The sequence below is a fragment of the Saccopteryx bilineata genome, chromosome 2, assembly GCF_036850765.1.
Source record: "Saccopteryx bilineata isolate mSacBil1 chromosome 2, mSacBil1_pri_phased_curated, whole genome shotgun sequence".
NCBI lineage: Eukaryota > Metazoa > Chordata > Mammalia > Chiroptera > Emballonuridae > Saccopteryx > Saccopteryx bilineata.
Genome location: NC_089491.1, coordinates 166,338,202 through 166,355,362, shown reverse-complemented (window position 1 = coordinate 166,355,362; position 17,161 = coordinate 166,338,202). Strand labels below are relative to the sequence as shown.

Below are 17,161 nucleotides of genomic sequence, written 5' to 3'. Positions count from 1 at the left end.
CTAGCTGAATCCTAACCTAACTGTGTGCCTGAAGACAGGGCTTGTCTCTTGGTTTGCTGTTTACTGTTTGCCTTCTGCTCAAGTGCAGCACTGGCTAAGACCGGAGAATGAGGGAAAAGGGAGGGGGCATGTGTACATTTGTCTCTCCTCAGCTGCTCACTTCACATTGCCACTTGGTTTTTCTCTCACTCAAACAGCTTACTTGCTAGTCCTTTTGCTCCAGAGTTTGGAGAAACACTTTTAATTTGTGAGCTCTGCTTTTCTTTCATTTAAATCATTTGCTTGCCAGCCCTTTCTATATTGGGCAAGCTTTTAAGCCACTGTGGTGGATTCATTGTTAAATTTAGCCACCGATCAATGTATGGAAACTGATCCAGACAACCTGGGTTTCCAATTACTATATTCCAGACTGTCCTTATTATACAGGAATTAGAATTCCTGGTTGCTATTACTTATTACAAAACTGAAACCTGTTTCAAAAGAATCTAAGAATTAGTGCACCAATAAAACAAAAATATGAGACAGGTAGTTAACTAGCACCCGGAATGAGAGGGTGTTTGACTATAGAGATATTAATTATCACACAACAACAGGTGAAGAAGCCAACAGATGAGAATAATTTTCCTTCAGGGGAGAAGTCAGATAGAGTACCTTGAAGTATATTTTGAGAACAAAAAGTCACTTAACATAGCTTTTAGTCAGAAGCTTTCAATCTTGACAGAAAAGACTCAAACAGATGCATTTAGACATTAAACAAAGACTTATACACAAACAATGCATGCCTATTTCAATTAAATAATAGCAGATAATTTGGCGAACAAAGACAAAGCCTCATAGATGAGGGAAGAGCTCCCCTTATGGCCTCTCAGGTGCACACAGGCTGCAGCACCAGAGATTTCTTAACTAGGGGTTTGAGAGACAGAAACATTAAAATAAAGACTGAGATCTTGACAAACACAGAGGTGTTCCTGAAAGGTTTAAGATGGGACTGATCAGCACAGTATCAACTCAGTCCCTACTCAGGTTTCTTCCCGAGAACACCGCCAAATGTGGAAACTAGTTTCAAATAAGCAAAGCAGCTGGTTCTACCTACGCCAGAGTTTCAAATCAGCAACACCAAAATTCTATTTCAATTACATGCTCTGGAGCTTCAGATTAGCAAAGCAAAGGGTTTGTTTACCTACAGGCTGCCAGAGTTTCAGCTAAGCAAAACAAAAGATTTACTTTACCTACAGACTGGAATTATGGGATAGTAAATCCATGGATCTAGATTGGTCATATATCTGGATTGACCTTACCTACAGGCTACCAGTATTCCAAATCAGCAAAACAGGAGATCTGCCTTACCCACTGGGTTACAGATTAATAAGTCACAAGTTTACCCTACTTACAACTAGTCCCAGACCAGTACCAGTCCTAAACAGGAAAACAAAAGCAATACTATAGACTAGTAACAAACAGCAAAGTAGTCTTGAAAGCCCTACCTACTCACCCGGGTTTCATATCCCCGGAGTTTTTTTGTTTGTTTGTTTAGTTTTAATAGGGTGACATTGATAAATCAGGGTACATATGTTCAGAGAAGATATCTCCAGATTATTTTGACATTTGATAATGTTGCATACCCCCTCACCCAAAGTCAAGTTGTCTTTCATCACCTTCTATTTGGTTTTCTTTGTGCCCCTCCCCTCCCCCCATGCCCTCCCTCTCCTTCATCCTCCCCAGTAACTATCAACTCTTGTCCATGTCTCTGAGTCTCAATTTTATGTGTCACCTGTGTATGAAATCATATACTTCTTAGTTTTTTCTGATTTACTTCTTTCACTCAGTATAATGTTATCAAGGTTCATCCATGATATTGTAAATGATTCGATGCCATCATTTCTTATGGCTGAGTAGTATTCCATAGTATATATGTACCAAAGCTTTTTTTAAATTAAATTTAATACAGTGACATTGATAAATCAGGATACATATGTTGAGAGAAAACATTTCCAGATTATTTTGACATTTAATTGTGCTGTATACCCCTCCTCCAAAGTCAAATTGTCTTCTGTCACCTTCTTTCTGGTTTTCTTTGTGCCCCTCCCCTCCCCCACCCGCTCTATCCTTCCTCACCCCCTCAGGCATATAAATCAATGGAACAGAACAGAGAACCCGGAAATAAACCCACACCTTTATGGACAACTGATATTTGACAAAGAGCTGATAAGCTCTTTTTTTTTTCTTTTGCTCAAGTCAGATGAGCCCGTGCTCAAGGTGACAACCTCGGGGTCTCGAACCTGGGTTCTTCCACATCTCAGTCCAACGCTCTATCCACTGCGCCACCACCTGGTCAGGCTGCATTCCTCTTTTGCTATATTCTTTTCCCCCTTTGATCTGTTTACAATAGGCCCCTTAGTATTTCTTGCAGCATTGGTTTGGTTGTAGTAAATTTCTTGAGGGTTTTTTTTGTTTTTTTTTTGTCTGGAAAGCTTTTTATTTCTCCCTCAACTTTAAACAATAGCTTTGCTGGATAAAATAGTCTTGGTTGTAGGCTCTTGTTCTGCATTACTTTGAATATTTCTTGCCATTCCCTTCTGGCCTCAAGTGTTTCTATTGAGAAGTTGGTAGTCATCCTTATAAGGGTTCCTTTGTAGTTGATAGCCTTTTTTTCTCTAGCAGCTTTTAATATTTTCTTTTTATCACTTAGCTTTGGTATTTTAATTATGATATGTCTTGGTGTAGATTTCTTTGGGTTTCTCTTTAATTGAGTTCGCTGAGCTTTTTGAACTTCTGAGACGTTTTCCTGCCTTAATTGAGGAAAGTTTTCAGCTATGATATGTTTGAACAAAGTTTCTATCCCTTGTTTTTTCTCTTCTTCAGGAACCACTATGATGCGGATGTTATTTCTCTTCATGTCACAGAGCTCTCTTAGAGTTTCCTCAGGCTTTTTGAGTCTCTTTTCTTTTTTCTGCTCTGTTTCCATGCCTTCATTTATCTTGTCCTCTAACTCACTGATTAGATCCTCAGCTTCATCCATCCTGCTTTTAATTCTTTTCATTGCATTTTTTATTTCTGATATTGTATTTTTTCATTTCTGAATGATTCTTTTTTATTATTTCAATATCCTTTTTTATATTTACTATCTTTTTATTTAGGTGTTCATAATGACCATCTATTATTGTTCTAAGATCTTTGAGCATCCTAACAATCTTTATTTTAAATTCTGCATCTGGTAATTTGGTTATATCTTACTCATTCAGGTCCTTTTCTGGGGATTTCTCTTGATTCATTTGTTTCATTTCTCTTCCTGCCCATTTTGTCTGTGTTTAAGAAGGTTTTGGCCACTGGAGTCCAGTGGGTGTGGCCTCTGTTTTTCCTAGGTGTGGTCTGTCTGCAGGCCCACCACCCCCTCTGCTGCTACTGCCTAGGGCAATTGGGTATCATTGTTGCTGGTGCCAGCCCACTGAGGATGTTTCTGTGGTTTCTGCCTCTCCTTCCTAGGAGGGGCTGTGATCACGTGCTTGGGTGTACAAGATTCAGTGACTTCAGCCTTCGCCCTGCTCCCATGGGTGGGTTCATGCGCCATGCCTGGGCCTCAAGCCCCATGCCCTGAGGGCAGGGGTGAGCACCTTTACTCAGTTGCAGGTGGGCTGCAAGCATTGGCTCCACAAGCTGGGTGGGGCTGCATACCATCGCTCAGTCATGGGACTCTGCCTGTTCTGGACTTTTGCTCCACCCCCACGAGAGGAACTGGTTTGCATGTGGGACCGCATGCCTTGGTTCCACGGGCCAGGCAAGGCTGCATGCCCTTGCTCAGGGGTGGGTCTCTACCCCTTCAGAGGCTCCTGTCATTCCTCCACAGGCTGATTGCAGCCGGGCAACAGCTGGGCTTGACCACTTTCCAGCGTCCCCTCTGCTTCAGCCGGTGAGACTGAGCTCACACCTGGGCCTCAGTTATGGCTGGCCGGCTTCCATCCTTGCCAACAGAACCACACTTTTGCGTCCCGCTGCCACCTGCCCTTAGGCGAGCCCTCAGCTGTGTGGGTGGGGGTGCTGCAGCTCAGACCTTAACATTCAATACTGTAGTCCCAAAAGCTTCCTCCTTCTAAGTGACTCTGCTCTAAGTATCATGGGAGAGATTGTTTGGCTGGTGTCCTGCTTTCCTTTGCTGGTATTGCTGTTTCCAGGGGAAATATTTGCTTCGGATTTGGGGAGTGACTCGTCCCAGGGGTTAGAGTGGCTGTCTCTCAAAGTATTTCTCCCTGTGCCTTCTAGATTACACTCTCTTTCTGCTGCTCTGGTCCTCTCCTCTCTTCCATCCCCTGGAGCCCTGGGTAGGTGGTTGTGAGAGAGGTTTTCTGTGTGGTCCCTTTAAGAAAAATCCTGGGTCTGAGAAATCTGTCTCTTTCTCACAAACAGTATCCTGACTTGTTTCTCACCTAAATACTGTCCATATGCCTCTTCTAGGCTCTGGGGCTGCAAACTGGGGCTGTGTTCCTGGGGTTCAGGACCCTCCCCTCTCCTCTAAACTCAGTTCCCTCCATGTGAGTCTCTCCAGGCTGCTGTTCGCTCTGGGGAGCTAGGCAGCCCTCTTTGTGTTTCCGCTTTTCCTACCAGTCTCAATGTGGCTTCTTCGGTGTTTATATGTTGAAGTGTTCTCTTAGTTTAGTCGAAAGTTGGCTTTTCCAGATGATGGTTCTGAAAATTAAGTTGTAATCCACTTTGGTTCTGGGAGGTGGAAGTTGGGACATCTTCTTACTCCATCACCATCTTGTCCCACATCCTTCCTGGAGTTTTAAATCAGCAAAGTTCCCAAATCCACTCTACCTACATTCTAGTCCAAAACAGAAAAGTGAAAGCAAGAGTTTAAAGTAGCCCTGGCCAGTTGGCTCAGTGGTAGAGCATCGACCTGGCGTGCTGAAGTCCCGGGTTTGATTCCCGGCCAGGACACACAGGAGAAGCGCCCATCTGCTTCTCCATCCCTCCCCCTCTCCTTCCTCTCTGTCTCTCTCTTCCCCTCCTGCAGTGAGGCTCCATTTGGAGCAAAGATGGCCCAGGCGCTGGGGATGGCTCCTTGGCCTCTCCCCCAGGTGCTAGAGTGGCTCTGGTCATGACAGAGCGACACCCCGGAGGGGCAGAGCATCGCCCCCTGGTGGGCAAAGCGTCGCCCCCCTGGTGGGCGTGCCGGGTGGATCCCAGTTGGGCACATGCGGGAGTCTGTCTTGACTGTCTCTCCCCATTTCCAGCCTCAGAGAAATTAAAAAAAAAAAAAGAGTTTAAAGGGAAGCCAGAAAGTTCAATAAAGCAAAAAGAGTTGCTCTACCTACCTCCTCGATTTTCTCTGCCACATTCTCCAAATTGTCAAATTTGGGAACCGGAAGGTGTTACCAAGGAATGGTCTGGACCCCCCAGGAAGGCCAGGAGCCCTGAAAAGTCTCAGGTGGCGTGCCTTTCCACGAGATTCAAGCAGGGCCGGGCAGCTTCCTGGAGAGATGAGCCGATTCGGGGTGTCTTGATATGGGGATGTGAAACACCAGATCTCAGATGAGCCCCCATATGTTATGAAGTACTGCACCCCAGATTCTGAAAGCACTGTACCTCATTTCATGGAGTTTACATAGAGATACCCAGTCCAGATAAATTTTGAAGAGTTTTATTAGAGGAGGAGATTTGTTAAATATGCTGGCCACTTATGGCTGACACAGGCCATCTGCAGGCCCAAATCATGCAGTGCCAAAAATATTTCAGGGGCTGTTTATATACCCTTGCTCACACATGGGCAGGGTAGAGCATGACATCGTGGTATGAGTTGGCAACATTTGTTTAGGGGATATGCAGAAACATTAAGACTCTCAAGGTAAAACAATTAAAGATGTTTACAAATCTTTCAGGGTTCATTTTCCCTCACTAGCCTAGAGGTATTTTACCCTCAAGACTCCAAGAAGGGGGAGAACCTACAATTAATGCAAGGTGGTATGTAAAGTTTGCCTTCTATTGAAAGAGAAGAAGTTTCTAGGTTAACCTTTATTTTAGATTTAAAACTGGATGACCCATTGTTCTTTTAAGCCGGAAACTTTTACATTTTTCTCCATCCCCTTCCTAAAAGAGGGATGGGACTGGAAAGCTTGATAGGAAAGCCTGACCTTTCCTCCCAGAATATCATTATCAATGTTCAGCCTTTTGGTACCTTACAACATAGTAATTAAATATAAGGAAATACAGAAAAATATGGAAGATGCATCCAAATAAAAATATAATTGATAGAATCAATCAAAGTCTGAAAGACCTTGGCTTTAATGAAAGGAAACCTGCCGGGCTCTCTCGTAAGGGAGAGCAACAACTACTACAGTCTTTAGGCTACTTTTTAAGGGTAAGAATAGGGAAGGAAGAAGGGTAGCAGGGTATTTGCTGATTGGCTGTCACTATCGCTGGGTGCAGGGGTGCTTTTCACCAATTATGGATGTTGGTGCATTTTCAATTATCAGCATTTTCAACCATCCATGACTTTATCGTACATTCCTTTGTGGTTGGTCACCTGCCGCAAGCCCTAAAATGAAACTCATGCTGGCAGGGTTCAAGAAATGAAACCTAAGATTCTGACTATTTGATATATTTATATAGAAATGAAAGAGAATAATTCCTAGAGAGGCTCAAGGGAAAAGGGACAGAGGTCATCATCTTCTGTAACTTCTTCCTGCTGAGTAGGGGCAGTGAAGGGTTATGGCCTCTCTAAGCATTATTCTCAGTGGGGAGTAGAGAAGTGCAGTAATGGTTTTCTGCTTGTTAGGGGTATATTTACAGGGGTCCAGATTTTTCTGTTTTTCAAGGGCAGGTTTCATGGTTGGTGTGTAGGGCTAGGTAGATTTCTCAATTTTCTGATTGGTGAAGGCCTGCATGCAGTTCTGTAAGAAGCTAATGAGCAGATGTTAAGAGGCAGGGTCCAAAAGCTAAAATAATAAATAGGAAAGTGCACCTTGGTGGGCCCTAATGGGGAGCAGGTGTATCTGGGCGGTGATTCAGGTTGACTAGAAGGGCCGTCTATAGGCATGTGTGGAGATGGAGTTTTCATTTTCTTTAACCTGGAGGCATGGAACTAGGGGGCCTTTCCCTAGAGTTTTGCCACCATGGGGGGTCATGAGGAGAACCTTGGGATTCACTATGCTGGGTGTTAGAGGTAAATTTATAACAGAATTGGGCAAATCTGGCTGGCTGAGAAGCAGTAACAGAGCTGACTTTGAGGACAAGAAATGAAAGGAGAGGCTCTGAATTTGGACAGTAGGTCCCGGCCTAAAACAGGCATGCAACATTGAGGTAGGAAGAGAAAAGAGTGTGTAAGGAGACACCAAGTATTAGACAAGGCAGTGGATCCATGGCCAATTGGGAGGAAAGAAGACCATCAACATCCACAACAGAGATCTTTAAAGGATGAGCAGGACCCAAATATTTGGGCAAGGCAGAGTAAGTGGCAAATGAGATCAGCTTACCTGTTACTTAGATAGCCACCCTAGGCTCTTTGATGGTGATGTGAGATGGGCCGACAGCCCTGGGCACCTTCAAGTGCCAGTAGGCTGGGCAAGGTTAGGTCACAGGTGGCTGGGATAGGGCTAGAAGAGACTGAACCCTCCCTTAGAGGAGTGAGGGGGCAGTCTACCTTCCAGTGTCCCTTTTTCCCACAGTGAGGACAAGGCCTTGGTGGGAGCTGAGGAGCTGGATAGGCTTTTTCCCAATGACTTTCCTTTCAACACTTGAAACTGGGCCCCAATGGAGTCTGACAAGGAGCCTTATGGGTGTTGGAGCCTTTAAGGGTGGCCACCAAGAGCTGGTATTTCGCCTGATTTCTTTTGGGCTGTAGAGACCTTAAAAGCCATGCTAAGGAGATCTCATTGAGGGGTTTGGCTAAGAGAGCAAAATTGGGAATCCAGTGTTTAAAGAAGTCTATTAGACCGAGGAAAGAAAGGATTTGATCTGTGGTGGTAGGTGGTTGGAGACTGTGGAGGGTCTGAGTTCAATTTAGGGTGAGACCTTGGGTGGTGGGGGTTAAGGTGATGCCCAGATAGACTATGGACTGAGAGTGAAGTTGAGCCTTAGCAGAGAAGATATGATATCCCTTCATGGCAAAGAAGCTAAGAAGGGTGGCAGTGTGTCTCCTTGAGGCAGGCAGGGAGGGGCTGCAGAGGAGTAGGTCATCTACATATTGTAAGAGAGTACTAGTTTTGAGATTGCATGCTGCTACATCCTGAGCTAGTGCCTGTCCAAACAGGTGTGGGCTGTCTCTGAACCCCTGGGATAAGACAGTCTATATAAGTTGCTGGGCTGCATTAGTGTCAGGTCAGTCCAAATAAAGGCAAACAGAAAGTAAGAGTCAGGGTGTAGAGCAGGAGTCCTCAAGCTTTTTACACAGGGGGCCAGTTCACTGTCACTCAGACCATTGGAGGACCAGACTATTAAAAAAAACTATGAACAAATCCCTATGCACACTGCACATATCTTATTTTAAAGTAAAAAAACAAAACAGGAACAAATACAATATTTGAAATAAAGAACAAGTAAATTTTTTTTTTTTTACAGAGACAGAGAGTGAGTCAGAGAGAGGGATAGACAGGGACAGACAGACAGGAACGGAAAGAGATGAGAAGCATCAATCATTAGTTTTTCATTGCGTGTTGCAATACCTTAGTTGTTCATTGATTGCTTTCTCATATGTGCCTTGACCACGGGCCTTCAGCAGACCGAGTAACCCCTTGCTGGAGCCAGTGACCTTGGGTTCAAGCTGGTGGGCTTTTTCCTCAAACCAGATGAGCCTGCACTCAAGCTGGCGACCTCAGGGTCTCGCACCTGGGTCCTCTGCATCCCAGTCCGATGCTCTATCCACTGCGCCACCACCTGGTCAGGCAAGAACAAGTAAATTTAAATCAACAAACTGACCAGCATTTCAATGGGAACTATGGGCCTGCTTTTGGATAATCAGATGGTCTATGTCCGGTTCCATATTTGTCACTGCTATCCATAACAAGTGATATGATGCGCTTCTGGAGCCATAACACGTGCATCCTGCATCACCGGAAGTAGTACTGTACGTGAGTGACACCATGCTTTGCGGTGCATCACATACAGTACTCCAGGAGACCACTAATGAAAGACGTGCCCCTTCCGGAAGTGCGGTGGGGCCAAATAAATGGCCTCAGGGGGCCGCATGCAGCCTGTGGCCTGTAGTTTGGGGAACCCTGGTGTAGAGAAGTGGTAAAGAAGGTATTCTTGAGGTCTAGGATCATGAAGTGAGTGGTGTTTGAGGAATGTGTGACAGTAATGTGTAGAGATTAGGGACTATTGGATGCTTCATTGATTAGTTGTAAGTCTTGTACAAGGTGATAAGCCCCTGAAGGTTCTTGAACAGGAAGGATGGGGGTATTGCAAGGAGAGTCCATGGGGATGAATAAGCCTTGATTTAAGAGGTGGGTAATTATTGGTTTAAGGCCTTAGAAACAGACACAGTTACACATTAAACAAAGACTTCACATATAAATTGTAAAATAAGAAATTTAAATGAGCACACTTTACTTGTTTTAAAATTATTTTAGAGATTTTCTGACAAAGAGACAAAACAGATTACTTACACAGCTTAAGAGACAACTCTGCCTTTTTAAGCTTCTCAAGATGGCAAGGAGTTGTCAGCATAGAGAGGAGGAAGAGAGGAAGCAGATGGATGGACAGCATGAACAGCTGGATCGAAAGAAGGAGGGTCAGAATCTGCAGGAGAAGGAGGAAGGTAGTTGAGGTGCTGATGGTGGTGTCACGTGGTCAGAGGAATAAAAAAGATCAGAGCTTAGAGGAGAGTTGAAGGAGGACAGGGGAGAAGAGGTTTCTGCTAAAAGTATTTGGTAGGTCAAGCAAGAGGAACAGAGGGAGAGTAGAGATTGGAGAAAGAAAGTCTGTACATAGGGAATTTCTGAGGCTTTCCCTGTCCAGTGGCAAAAATTATTGAGATCTTTGAGTGTGTTGTAATCAAAAGTAGTTTATATTGGGGCCATGCGGTAAGTCTCCATGATAAGTAAAAGAAGTAGACGGGAGTTGGGGAGGAAGGAGGAGCATCCCAAAGGAGTAGTCTCTGAGATCTGAAATTGGGAGGAGCCCCTGTTAGGCTGAGAATAAAGAAAGAGAAGAGCGTCTTCAAACTCTTTCAATTATTCTGAGTAGAGTGAGTGTGTGAGACATGAGGAAACTGATCATCACCAGAGACCTCAGTTCCAGAGAAGAAGAAAGCAACTTGGCTAGGCGCCTAGATTTTCAAGGAAGTCCATAGAAGCAGGCCACTTGGAGTAGAAGCCTCCTAAACTGTGAACCTCAGAGAGTAGAGTGAGGGTGAGGGAAGGAGAGGAGTCTACTGCAGATTGAGAAAGCTTCAAAAAACTCTTCTACCTCTGGTCCAGCAGGGGTTCAGGACAGGGTCAGATCGCTGGCCAATCATCCTACAATTACATATCCAAACAGAATCAGGGAGTAAGCCTAGGATAAGCTGCTGCTGCTCACTGCTTCCCTGGTTGTAAGTTTGGACAGCAAAGAGGGATCATCCAGGCAGTTAGTACCCTGTCCTGGGTTTCAGCACCAAATGATAAAATCAATCGGAGTCCGAAAGACCAGAGTAACAGGCTTTAATAAAAGGAAACCTGCTGGGCTGTCTTGTAAGGAAGAGCAGCAGCCGCTACAGTCTTTAGGCAACTTTTTAAGGGTAAGGATAGGGAAGTAAGAAGGGTAGCAGGGCATTTGCTGATTGACTTTTGCTATCACTGGGTGCAGGGGTGCTTTTCACCAATTATGGATGTTGGTGCATTTTCAATCATCCCCAGTTTCAACTGTCCATGACTTCATCGAACATTCCTTTGTGGTTGGTCACCTGCCACAAGCCCTGAAATGAAACTCATGCTGGCTAGGTTAAAGAAATGAAACCTAAGAATAATATTAAAAGCAATTAAGGAAAGTGAATAAGGCTATGATGTCTGGACAGGAATGAATCTAGTGTGTACAGATAAGATAGGCAGACTCTGCCTTTTGTGCAGGTCCTAGTTAGTGTTTGTGTAAAGTTATATATAGATAAAAAGTGGCTGGATGTCATAACTCTATAGGATAACATAAACAAGAAGTTTCTCTAGGAACATCTTAAAAGTGGCTTGATGTGACATTTCAGTAGATTAACATAAAAAGGGCTTCCTATGAGGAACTCCCAAAAAGGTGGTTAGAGGTGATAATCCTATAGTTTGACACCTGTTAGAAGGCTTTGGCCAGAAAAAGTACTAAAGCTAAGGGCTCCCCCTGGGGCAGTAGTCGCCCAGACTCCACCGTTGAATGCAGACTGTCTCCATGCCTCTCTGACCAAGGACAGCCAAGAGGAGCACGCTGATGGGGTCCCCTTAAGCTGTACCCAGGCATGCCAAAGGATTTGTAAGTAATAAACTGTCTGTGTTATTCTTGCAACTAACTTGTGTGTCAGTCACGTCTTTCCTCCCGTGGCAGTTGCTCTTGGCACTGATAAGTATTGAATAGAATCCTCATAGCTGCCTCTAGAGTAGTCTCAAAGAGGCTGCCAGCCCTGCTGTTAAGCGGAGTGTCCCACTGTGTGGGGAAATTGAATCAGGGATTCCTGATCCACATAGAGCTTAGGCCAGGCATGGCCAACATACAGTCCATGAGCCAGTAATGAGTTTATGCAACTCATAATTAAATTTTTAATATTCTCTGCTACTTTAAAATCTCAGCGACTGCCTGACCAGGTGGTGGCACAGTGGATAGAGCATCGAACTGGAATGCAAAGAACCCAGGTTCGAGACCCCGAGGTCGCCAGCTTGAGCACAGGCTCATTGGTTTGAGCAAGGCTCCAGTTGGACCCAAGGTCACTGGCTTGAGCAAGGGGTTACTCAGTCCACTGTAGCCCCATGGTCAAGGCACATATGAGAAAGCAATCAATGAACAACTAAAGAGCCACAATGAGAAACTGAGATTGATGCTTCCCATCTCTCCGTTCCTGTCTGTCTGTCCCTATCTGTCCCTCTCTCTGACTCTGTCTCTGTAAAAAAAAAAAAAAAAAATCTCAGCTACTCAGAAGCAGAAGCATATTTGATTATTGGAAATCAAGATATTTAAGAAGATAGTGATACGCGGAAAAGAATTCCGCATGTGACTAATCTAGGGTTAGCTTCCAATAATTGGTCTAATGGATTCATGATACTTCATTTTTTAAAAAAATTCCATTATAAGGATTTATAACTTTTGTACGTGTCTGTACTCAATATGAACTGTTTGACATTTAGTGGTGATGTGAAACCCACATTCTTTTAGGCAGAGTTTGCCAGTGTGCACCCAAGGTCAAACAGTTTGATATTTTTGTGGTTAAGTGTGCTGAATCAGTGGCATTGTAGCATAGACAATAGCTGCAGTTGATAACTGCAGGCTGTTTGTAAACATGTCCAGGCTGTTTGTAAAATGAATTAATTGTCTTATTTGCAATATAACCCCTTCAAACTCATTCTATTAATTAAATATTGTTTCAATTGATTGCGATACAGTTTGGATATTTATATGGTATGTAATTATATTTTTAATAAAATAATATTATATATTAAAATTTTTTTCACTCACATTTATTTATTCATAAACAAATTACATAATAAAATTTTGTTTACTTAAATGAATCATTTTTGTACTTATTTTAATATTTCATCTGGCCCGTGAAAAAAGTTTTCTTTCTAATCTGGCCCAAGGGCAAAAACTGTTGGCCACACCTGGCTTAGGCTCTACTGGGACATTCTTTAAAAACTAATGTTGGGAAATCCACTTTGTTATGTTTTAAGGAAGAGTCAGGCAGCAGCAGTAAACTCATCATTTTGTATTACTGATTTTAACAGAAGGCAACTATTTGGACCAGACAATCCAGTCTGACTTTTGCCAGTATCAGAACTCATTAAAAAAAAATGTCTCTAGACGTTGTGGATATTAAGGGATTATTGCTGGCATTTTTTTTTTTTCAGAGAGAGGGAAGGATAGACAGGGACAGACAGACAGGAATGGAGAGAGATGAGAAGCATCAATCATTAGTTTTTTTTTCATTGCGCCTTGCAACACCTTAGTTGTTCATTGATTGCTTTCTCATATGTGCTTTGACCATTGGGCCTTCAGCAGACTGAGTAACTCCTTGCTGGAGCCAGCAACCTTGGGTTCAAGCTGGTGGGCTTTTTGCTCAAACCAGATGAGCCCGTGTTCAATCTGGCAACCTCAGGGTCTCGAACCTGGGTCCTCTGCATCCCAGTCCAATGCTCTATCCACTGCGCCACTGCTTGGTCAGGCATTGCTGGCATTTTGAAAGCAGCTTTGTACTTACTGTCAGGATGATTTTAGCAGTGAGTATGTTATTGCCAAATCCTCAAACCAACTCAAACTGGCTTTCAAATAAACAAATTTGCTATTTCACATAATGAGAAGTTAGGAGGTAAAGTCTTTCAAGGATTGGCTATGTTAGGAGCTGAAGGCCTATTCTTTCTATTCTTGTTTTTTATCCTCAGGATTATCTCCTTTATAATTATCCTCAAGATTTTGCCCTTCTTATCCAACAACAAGTAGAAATTATAGTCATTCTTGATTACTAGGAATGGTCTAAGCGAACTTTTCTGGTAGCATTGCCCAAGATTCAAAAAACTGTAAGCAGATAAAAGAGTATCCTCAGACATGAGTTGTAAACAATTCCTTTATTATAAATAATCCAAGTTGATAAAACTAGGACAAAAATTCTCTTTAAACAAAAATTAAATATGGCTGCCGAAAATAACTAAAAATAACACAATGACCCATAGTTAAGCTCTCTCTTCAAATATCAGTACTACTTGTATATACCCTCTGACCTGGTACATTTTATTCAGTGTTTCAATTTTCCAAAAAGCATATTACATTAATCACAATTTGTTTAATTATTCTAAAACTGTCTTTTATACCAATCATCTCTTAATTATTTAAATTACCATGAGAACAGAACTTTGACCATTTCAGAGAAATTCTCATTTGAACTCAATGGAAAATATCCACATATTTACATATTTTATACTTTTCAGAGTAGGTCACTCCAGACTACTTGGAATATTTCACTCTTTTCTATGGAAGTGTAATCGACTTATAAGTTCTCTGAACATCAGTATTAAGGAGTTGTCCTTCCATGCTTCATAAGTACTTCTAAGTTTGTCATAATAACTTTCTTTTTTCAGGTTGAAATCTGATCCAAGTTTTTTAAAATAATTGTCTTTTTTCCATATTTCTCTCCAGGAGTCTTTGAATTTTTCCAAATAACTTTCTTTTTCAGATTCCTCTTTCCATATTCCTTCTCCTTTTTTTAAGGCTGTTAATTCAGCTTTAAGTAAGTTCCTGTGAATTTTCCAATAAATTTTAGAATCATAATTTAGGCCTTGAACAAGAACAGTTTTGCCAAGGCCTCTTCTCAAAATTTCTTCATTCAGATTCACACTAAAATATCTACCCTTGAATAAAAAAAGAACACAAACCAATTATTTAAGAAAATTGCTAATATACCATAACATCTATTTACTTTGAAATCAGTCATTCAGCAACTTTAGTCCTCCAGAAAAGACAAAAAGCAAAAAGGTCCCCAAGAGCTTAACACACCTAATGTTAAATCCAAGAATTTCATTAGTAGAAGAGGTCCTCATTCAAAGTCAATTGCCTGTTTTATAATACTTTGTTCACCACAGCCTCACTGGTCTATTTCAAAGAGCCCAAGAAGCAGTAAAGTATACAAATAGCAGTTTTGTTTGTTTGTTTGTTGTTTGGCATTGGAGCATGGGCCACACAAGACAGACAAAATGATAAGAGAACACAGCAAAAGAAACTAAAAAGTACGCAAATGCAGTTTGGTCAGGGCACATACAGGAACAGATCATCAATGTTCCTGACTGTTTGTCTCTCTCTCTCTCTCTCTCTCCATTCCTCTCTTGTTAAAATCAATAAATAAATTAAAAAAAATAAAAAAATAAAAATTAGCCTCACTTGTGGTGGCACAGTGGAGAAAGCATTGACCTGGAATGCTGAGGTCACTGGTTCATATGACCCTAGGTTAACTCGATCAAGGCACATACACGAAGTAACCACTACGAGTTGATGCTTCCACTCCCCCTCACCTTCTCTCTCTCTTTATTGATTTCAGAGGAGCCTCTACAATCAATAAATAAATCATAGCAGTTGCTTCTCATGGGCCTTGACCAGGTAAGCTCAGGAGTTCAAACCAGCAACCTCAGTGTTCCAGGTCATACTTTATCCACTATGCCACCACAGGCAGGCAATGAATAATAATAATTTAAAAATGCAGCCTCTCCTTCAGACTTGCTGAATAAATTATTATTAATAATAATATATAAATAAAAATATATAAATAAGTAGGCAAATACAAAAGGAACTAAATCATTATGGAGCTGTTAAATTAGGTTCAGAATTCTAGTGCTTAAGAAGACATAGGTACGTAAATGAATTTTTAAAAGACTTTCTGCAAAATAACATAAAAAGAGGCCTGGTCTTGAATCTTCATCCTTCAAAAAATTTATTTATGGGATCCCTCACTTCCTAATGAAACTGCAGAGATGGGATTTCCCCACTAACTATCAATATAAAGAAGATCCTGTTTAGCTGCTTCCATAATCTTTGTGGGATTTCAACAAATTATTAATAATTTTACTGCTTCATTAGACAAGTAATTTATAGTTAAATTCTAAAAATGATCGATTCCCGGCCAGGGCACACAGGAGGAGCGCCCATTTGCTTCTCCACCCCTCCGCCACGCCTTCCTTTCTGTCTCTCTCTTCCCCTCCCGCAGCCAAGGCTCCATTGGAGCAAAGATGGCCCAGGCGCTGGGGATGGCTCTGTGGCCTCTGCCTCAGGCACTAGAGTGGCTCTGGTTGCAACATGGCGACGCCCAGGATGGGCAGAGCATCATCCCCTGGTGGGCAGAGCGTTGCTCCATGGTGGGCGTACCAGGTGGATCCCGGTTGGGCACATGTGGGAGTCTGTCTGACTGTCTCTCCCTGTTTCCAGCTTCAGAAAAATGCAAAAAAAAAAAAAAAAAAAAAAAATTCTAAAAATGAAAACTCCAGGTTTAACTAAGAGATATTTTCTAGGACTATCTAAAGAAAAAAAATAATAACCTTTTGCCCCTTTAAATGCAGTAACTTTTGCTATATAATGCTAAAAAATTAATCGATACAGTTTTAAAATGTTTATCATATTTTTCTCAATCATTTAAGTTTTAAGATCTGATTCCCTTAAACCCAAATCAGAACAAACTCAACCTTACAACTAAAATTCAACTGATGCGAATGATCACAGTCTGCATATAGGTAGTTTGGTCACCTGCTAAAGCAACACAAGGTGGAGTGTGGGCCCAGGGCCAGGAAGAGCTGGGCTTGAATATAGGCTCTTCTATTGATTACCCTGAGTTCCATCTGTAAACGCAAGTAAAAACAGTGACTCCACTGGGTGTTTTTGAGGATAAATAAAAGAAATCCTCAAATTAAAAAGAAGATAATATTTTTAAAAGGTCTTTGGCACCTTTTATATAATTATGTATCATCAATTTACATTAGATATAAGATGCTTTAGGTAATTCTTTTTTTTTTTGTATTTTTCTGAAGCTGGAAACGGGGAGAGACAGTCAGACTCCCGCATGCGCCCAACCGGGATCCACCTGGCACGCCCACCAGGGGCGATGCTCTGCCCCTCCGGGGCATCGCTCTGCCACGACCAGAGTCACTCTAGCGCCTGGGGCAGAGGCCAAGGAGCCATCCCCAGCGCCCGGGCCATCTTTGCTCCAATGGAGCCTTGGCTGCGGGAGGGGAAGAGAGAGACAGAGAGGAAGGGGGGGTGGAGGAGCAAATGGGCACTTCTCCTGTGTGCCCTGGCCGGGAATCGAACCCGGGTCCCCCGCACGCCAGGCCGACGCTCTTCCGCTGAGCCAACCGGCCAGGGCCTAGGTAATTCTTATTTTGATGGAAATAACTATGATCTGAACATGCAAAAATAATGGATTCTATTAGGCTTTCTATTAATAATTCAAAAACTTAAGAATTAAAAATGTTACAATTCTAATCACTTTAACATAAAGTTTTTTCTTTAAATTATTGTTTATTATATAATAAAG

General features: G+C 42.3%; 1 protein-coding gene across 2 annotated transcripts in view; it reads right to left on the bottom strand.

Annotated features, from left to right (window-relative positions):
• Nucleotides 1–13,708: 13,708 nt before the first annotated feature.
• The window catches only part of C2H3orf33 (chromosome 2 C3orf33 homolog), a 32,400-nt gene continuing 28,947 nt past the window's right edge, over nt 13,709–17,161 (bottom strand). For both annotated transcript variants that reach the window (XM_066258336.1, XM_066258337.1), the window contains one exon: nt 13,709–14,495. In XM_066258336.1, the coding sequence (XP_066114433.1) occupies nt 14,106–14,495 (390 nt within the window). In that variant the 3' untranslated portion in view covers nt 13,709–14,105. The remainder of the gene's footprint in view (nt 14,496–17,161) is intronic.